General features: G+C 42.5%; 1 protein-coding gene across 1 annotated transcript in view; it reads right to left on the bottom strand.

The window, feature by feature from the left end:
• Nucleotides 1-1,833: 1,833 nt before the first annotated feature.
• LOC103913434 (complement C4-like) overlaps nucleotides 1,834-7,040 on the bottom strand; it is a 49,990-nt gene continuing 44,783 nt past the window's right edge. The window contains exons 39-41 of the mRNA XM_009319924.1: nucleotides 6,687-6,770; nucleotides 3,218-3,350; nucleotides 1,834-2,025 (exon numbers count right to left, since the gene is read on the bottom strand). Of these exons, the coding sequence (XP_009318199.1) occupies nucleotides 1,887-2,025; nucleotides 3,218-3,350; nucleotides 6,687-6,770 (356 nt within the window). The 3' untranslated portion in view covers nucleotides 1,834-1,886. The remainder of the gene's footprint in view (nucleotides 2,026-3,217; nucleotides 3,351-6,686; nucleotides 6,771-7,040) is intronic.

The following is a 7,040-nucleotide window of genomic DNA, read 5'->3' as shown; positions in this document are numbered from 1 at the left end:
TGCTACCACCATCGCTGATGGGCTCGGCCTTGGCCAGCGGTGGTTCCGTCTTGCAGCCGGCTGGCATTGGCTATATCAGACATGGGGGAAGCTTCTAGCAGCTTCTCAGAGAAGCCACCCCTGTAGCCTCCCCAATACCAAAACCTTGCTATGCAAACCCAATATACTGGGGAAAGCCTTAAGGAAAACAAATTATCTTATGTTAATTTAAGTCTCTGTCTTTCACCCTCAGGATGTTTCTTATCTTCCCCTGCAGATTTCATGAAGCGGTGGTGCAGGTTTCCATAAAATGAGCCTTCCCCACCCTCCAACCATGCAATGCCTGGCAGCTGAGCAGGGCACATCACTGCAGATATCCGAGTTCAGCTATCATTATACCTGAGTTTACAGCCTTCAAAAATAGCTGGGCAGCTCATAGTGCTGGCAAACAGTTATGGGCTGTCTGCTATGAATCTGAAGGCTCTTTTGGAGTAGCTGTTCTAGTAGGTGCTGCTGCCATGTGGTGTCTCCTCCACCCAAGGCTCACTGCTGCCCCTCCTATCCAGTAGGGTCATTTGACTCCAAATTAACCAGATCAACATGGACCTACTAATTATCATAATGTTGATACAGACCCTTCTTATTTTTACTACTATATAACACAAGCAGTCCAGGTTGCAAATTTTTGCACTCAGTAACTGCTGGCACGAAGACAGTGTATGAGCATCTGAGGATGGTGACCTGTTCAGCAAACACAGCTTTTCATTGCTGCTCTTCTCTGCTTCAGACATGACTGCCAAATGGCATTTTGCTGGCAAGCTAAAGAAGTAAAACCTGCATTTGCAACTCATCTACTTATCAGTGTTATCTAAACATTTTCTACAGACTTTTTCTTATCCTAAGAAAGGAGAGGTTTTGAGTTTTAGGGTTTTTTTTTCATCATCAACTTAGTTTGCCATTTGTGGAAGTCTTTATAACTGTGACAGCAACCCCTCCACCTTTCCCTGACAAATTTTGCATCTCCACTACAACGCTGTTTTCGGTGTCTACAGAGCTGTTTGCGTAGCCACAGAAGCAGCAATGCTTTAGAAAAATGTAACCACAGATTGCATCAGGTTTTTTTTTACAGTAATGCAAATTAATTAAACTCTAAAAAAAAAAAGAAAAGTGTGAAATGTGACTACAGAGTGCAATTAAAAAACAATTCTGTGCCCTCAGTGAGCTACCAGCACTAACAAGCCCGTGCAGGACTCAGGCACGGGTCAGGGTCAGGCACAGGACACATCCAAGTCCAGTTGCCCATCCCTGATGCTGGGCCAGTTCCAGTTCCAGCTTTAGAAGTGCATATGGGAACCCTGCTGTGGTACAAGTGGGGTCATTCGTTCCCCTACATGAGGGCTCACAATTAAAATCAGAAATAAACTGATGTGCTGAAGCATGAGTGCTAGTATCTCTTTTCTTTCAGTAGCAGCGTAACACAGGCTGTACTTGGTAGGCCCATGAATGCCCAGTCTTCTTTCTGACCCATGCACATTTCTTGGCCTCTTTAACGTCCAGTGACAATGACTGCAGGAATTAATCAGCTCTGCAAGCACAATGATTTTTCATTTGATCCCCTGCAGGATAATTGCACTGTTGTATAATGGATCAGGGAGACAGAAATTCCTGCTCTCTCTTCACCAGTGGCAGGGACAATAAACGCAATAACTAGTAGAGTAACTGCAATTTTTGTTGTATTACTCCCCCACATATACATCTGCAAGAAGATACCCCATTCAGCAAAACAGCAACAGAAGCAGCTCTGCGATGTTTCAGGTGCTACTGTGATGTACAGGCTTTGCAAGAAAAATTTAGGAAGGAGCTGAGTCTCAGTCACACGGATAGGATGTGGGGAGCAGAGCAATCGTTCAGAAGAAGCACAGGTTGTCAGGTGTGTTCATGAAGTCCTGCAGGTGAGCACAGGCTTTCCGGTGCAGGGTGGTGCGGCACTCGCTGTCATCCGGAATTTTCTCTACCCAGGCTTGTGCATCAAGGAAGTACTGCATCCTGAGTGCAAGTGGGACAGGTGAAGGAGGTGAGTCACTACTGCTGGCATGGAGCAACAGGAAAGTGTAAACCCTGTGGGGTTGCATCCCTCCACTGAGGCATCTCTGAGATCAGGAGCAGTTACACTAGCCAAAAAACTTGCCTGAAACCTAGTTCTACCAGCAGGTTAACTGAGCTTTGAATAAGGTTTAGGTAGAGTCAGTGCCAAGCTGGGACAAATCTGGCTGTACTTGTGTTTTGAGTGACACCAGGTAAGCCTGGGCTAAGTTTCTATTAGAATTTTGTGGACAGGCACAAAAAGCCCTAGTGAACACCAATGGGACACAGTGAAGGGGCATTTAGTTTCAACAGAGTATCCCAAAATGTTTCCTAATTTTCTGTGGTGAGAGCCCGTGTAGCTTATGGCATTTTATGACTGGACTGGAGAAGACTTCAGAGGATACACCTCTCCTGGGAGACTTCAGTCTTTAGCAGCCATCTGTTGAAGCAGGCCCCCAACTTACGCACTCACATTGGTGTCATATAGAGATGGAGAGAGGGGACCTTCTAAGGTTTTAGGAAGTGGCGCTTACAATTCAATGGAGGTGGTCTCCCTCCTAGATGCTTTCAAAGGCACTACCTTTCTCCAGGTAAGCACAGGGAAATTAAACATTCAAGATGGCTTTCTCACTGAATACTTAATAGAGTCAGACTAAATTTCTCCTCAGATAAATTCCCTTTTTTCATTAAAGTGTGACAATGAGAAATGAGAAGAATGAGTTATTTGCATGTGTGATATAATAGAAGCTTTGAGAGCTGCTCTTAGACACAGTCTCACTCATTTATTTTGCAAACACAGGAGCTGTGTAAGGCATCTGCAGCAGATGGAACCATGTAGCGTTTCTCATTTTCCTTTTCTAGTTGTGAGTTTTTAACCCAGTGGAGTAAGGGCCAGATTTTGATTCTGAGAAATGTGGGAACCAGGCTCTGCACAGATAGATGAGCCAGTAGATATGGGTGGCTCAGCTGTTCCCCACAGCTTGCCTTTTGCCTACAGAGTGGTATTCTTTGCACTTTAGTAAAGCCAGCAGAATCAGTCCCTAGGAAATTTGGCACTCCCTTTGCTTTCTGGGGGTATTCTAATAGTTTGAGTATCCTCCGGATTCACAGTCCGCGATAGCAGCCACTGCTGCTCAGAAACCATTGCACTTACTTGTTGTTGCAATCAACCGTTAGCCCATCTTTCCCCATGAGGAGGTACCGTTTGCCAGCAACCATGTTCAACTTGCACGTGGAGCGTGTTAGGAACTGTCGGTGGACACCCACTTGGATGCTTTCATCAGTAGCTGTGGCATGAGAAGAGAAAATCCCATAAACTTTTCTAATAAAGAGTAGAACCATAGCCCATAGGACACAACCCCCTGTGATCATTTACTCCACTGCTAAGCCAAAGTAATATTTCACTTGAGGGTTGTGGCTTGACATGGGACTAAATGGCCATGTTGTGGTAGGATATTTCCTTTAACGTTACCTGACAAAAAGTAAGCCATTTCTGTCTTAGCTGGTTGTCTTGGCTTTTGCAGAAGTTATTGAAGGACCTGTTTTGCTACAGAGACCTTTCAGGCCTTATGGAGTTTGTTTAAATCTCAGAGATTGAAGGAAAAGTGAAAGGAAAAAGAAAACATGCCATCTTATGTTTCAGATTGCTCAGGCTCATAGTGGTCTTAAGAGCTGGCAAACTAAATTCAAATAGCTTGAGGCTCAACAATGCAGCAGGCAGTATTAAAAACCCCCTCTCCTTAGCGCACCTGATCTGAATGTCACCGATTCAGCCTTTATGCTCTCCCCTCTGAAGCTGATATGTAGGACGTGCTTGGTGATCTCCACATTAAAATAACTTAGAAGATTCTGGTCTGGATTCTGGCCTAGAAGATTATTCATTCAAGAGCTGCACTGCCCATTACAGAAGTGGGCATCCAAGGTAGAAGAGAAGGGTACTCAGGTACTGCAATGTCATGAGAGCTGGAAAGATGCTTATTCATCAGACTAATCACAGGTCATGAGGATACTGTGTTGTTTGGCTAGAACAAGAGTTTTCAAAGTCCACTTAAAAAAATTGCAAATAACAGCAATATTCTGATTTCTTACTCCCTCTCTAACTATAATGTGAAATGTCATGCACAACTGTGGTGACAAATTCAACATTAAACCTGCTTAAATTACAGGTAAGACACCACAGTCTTCCTATCGGTTAACAGAAGCTTGTGCAGCTTCTGCTCTCTAAAGTATTATATTACAGGTATGGAAAGTCTAGTATTCAGATAAAATCCTAAGAGTAGAATAAAAACCTGAAGTAGAATATTTAACACTAATAAGATTTCAGAGAATTTGATGTAGAGTGCTAATCTGTAAAACCTAGCACTAAGACCCTTATTTATTTCCTAGTTAAAACTTGCATTAATTTTACATATGGTATTTACAGGCCAGAGAAAAGTCAGTCTTCAGTATTGTATGCTGGTTTACATCTGCATTTTTCCAAAGAATAATACAGTACTGTAGGTTTTCTCATATAACCCAAGACCTTTCTATTGTTCCTATGCTATATGGTGTACTGAACTTTCATTTTGTTCAAGGAATGCTAAGATGGATCAGAACTACTTAAGAAAATGATGATGTTATGCCTCAGGTTCACTGTGCTTAAATTACCATGGTGTTTCTCGGTTCATATGCTTCACAAACAGCTTAATACAGTCCAGACTCTGGGGATCATAAGCATTTGAGGTATTACTTTAACAGGTTATTATGTAATTTCCAATTCTAAATCTCCAGTTAAAAAAAAATAAAAATAATATTCTAAAGTATCCAAGCAGAATTTAAGGGAAATTCGAGTTTTAGAATCTCAAAGGGAACCGTTGTGCGGGGAGCGGGTGGCCGGCGGCACCTTAGCCATCCAAAACACATGCACTAATTCTATTAATAATCAAGGTAATCCGAGGAGTGCACATCTGCAAAATTCTCTTTTGCTGACTCCCAAACATAAATTAGTGTTTCCATCTGTCTTCTGAACCAACCCTTTATTTGCAAGGATTGATACTGAAATAAAGCCAGGGGTCCAGAGAATGAGAATTCACCCTATTAATTCTCACCTACCCTTGGTGATGGCAACAGAGACCAACCTCACTCAAAACAGCCACAGAAAATACAAAAGATAACAACTCTAGTTCAGTCATGAGCTAATTTGGATGCAACGCCTTGCTTTTTCTTCATCATCATGGCTTCATGCCTCTTCCCAGCCTTTCCCAAGCCTGCTGAAAGCCTACTGACGCTCATAAGCTGCATCATACAGCACAAACCAAAGGGGATTTTAAAGGGATCAAAAAGAAGGAGGTGGGAATGGGAGAAGTCATCTCTTCCCTTCAACTTCAGATTCAAAGGATGTTTCGCTCAGCTGCCAAGAAACAAAATCTTTCCAGTGCTTGCCTGCGAGTTGTGAGTACAAATGCTTTGGGGCCCAGAGCTCTAAATCCTTTCAGACTCTGTAGGTTTTCTGGAGGGATTAATGAAACTTTCCATCATGGTACTGTAGTTTTCCATAGCCAGCGTTTTGATCACTAGGTGATCATTCCCCTGCATATGGAAAGCCCTGGGTATGACTGACGCTGTCTCTGGACTCACAAAGCGTGGACCTGATTTTCCGACAGGAACTGGACATTGGGCACAGATCACAAGTTGTGTGCCGTGAAGTACTGAGTGACATCGCTAGTCCCCTGGGCAAAGATCAGAGTGAGATAATTATTCTGTTCCAGACAGGGAAGATTTTGAAATGTTTGAAGTTGCCTTTTAAAGGCGATCTCTGGATGCCAAACTCAAAACTGACAACCAACTGATACCACAGTGGTCGCAGTCTGAGATGTCATCTGACAGCCTCTCCAGAAATTACTTTGAAGAATATCAGTGTTCACTAGTGCTGCTGATAACGTAAAGTTCACATGGGGACAGCTGGGATGGCAGGCCTGCAAAAGGACATTGTCTGAGAGCAGTGCAAATCTTCACACTGCACCTAAAGAAATAGAGAGAACGTCCTCTTTGTTGTTATCACAATTATTAAATCAAAGTTCTAGAAGTTTTCCTGTGTTCACTGACTTCAGGCAAGTCATTATGGACAACTCTTAGCCTGTTCTGCAAGGGTTGCAAGTGCTTAATAATTAATTAAATCTTCTCTGGTATCAAAACAGAGGTCAATTGATATGTCTACAGTAGAAAAAAATGTGCTCAATAACAGCAGTCTATAAAGTGAAGTAGTTGATGCAGAAGACCTAATATCCACACTATGCATGTTTTTGGAGGGTTTATCTTAGACTAGCTCCAGTTTGGAGCCATGGACTGAATGCAGATGGAACGTGCCTTCTGGTTTAGTTTCATCTGAAAGGATTGACGCTCATGTGCTCTGGGATTGCTGCACAATGTGAACCAAAGCAACCTACCCCTGAGCTGAACTGAACAGTGAGGTAGCTGCACCAAATGAGCCTTGCAAGAAATCAGCCTTCTTGCAAGCCTAGTGTAGAAGTATATCTGACCCGACTTTCTATAGCAAGAGAAATGCATGGCTCATACTGGCTAACATTTAATCAACCTAGTTTTCCTACAGGTGAATGAAAGGAGCCAAACATTTTGATACTTACTGGCTTTAAGGATTCTGTGGATTTTGGCCTCATAGTAATCAAAAACATTCTTCTGTGTACTATTGAGGAGCTCCACCTCGTACACTGCAACAGACAACAACTGTGTGAGGCCAGATGGAAACACAAAATTGCATCCAAAAACTGAAAAATAGGTATGCTTTTACCAGATTTCTATACAAAGGCTGGTGTACCATCTATTCACAAATCATGGGGGTATGAAACACAAGATAGTAATCCTGTATACCTAATACGCTTTTAGAAAGTCAGGTATTAATCAACAACCTCTAGATTTGTATTCCTTTTGTGTATTTTTTTAAAAGAACCTCCTATATGATTAGGTTTTCACTTTTTTTC

Source organism: Pygoscelis adeliae, unplaced genomic scaffold, assembly GCF_000699105.1.
Source record: "Pygoscelis adeliae isolate BGI_AS28 unplaced genomic scaffold, ASM69910v1 Scaffold32, whole genome shotgun sequence".
In the NCBI taxonomy this organism is placed as follows: Eukaryota; Metazoa; Chordata; class Aves; order Sphenisciformes; family Spheniscidae; genus Pygoscelis; species Pygoscelis adeliae.
This window is presented reverse-complemented; position numbering and strand designations above follow the sequence as displayed.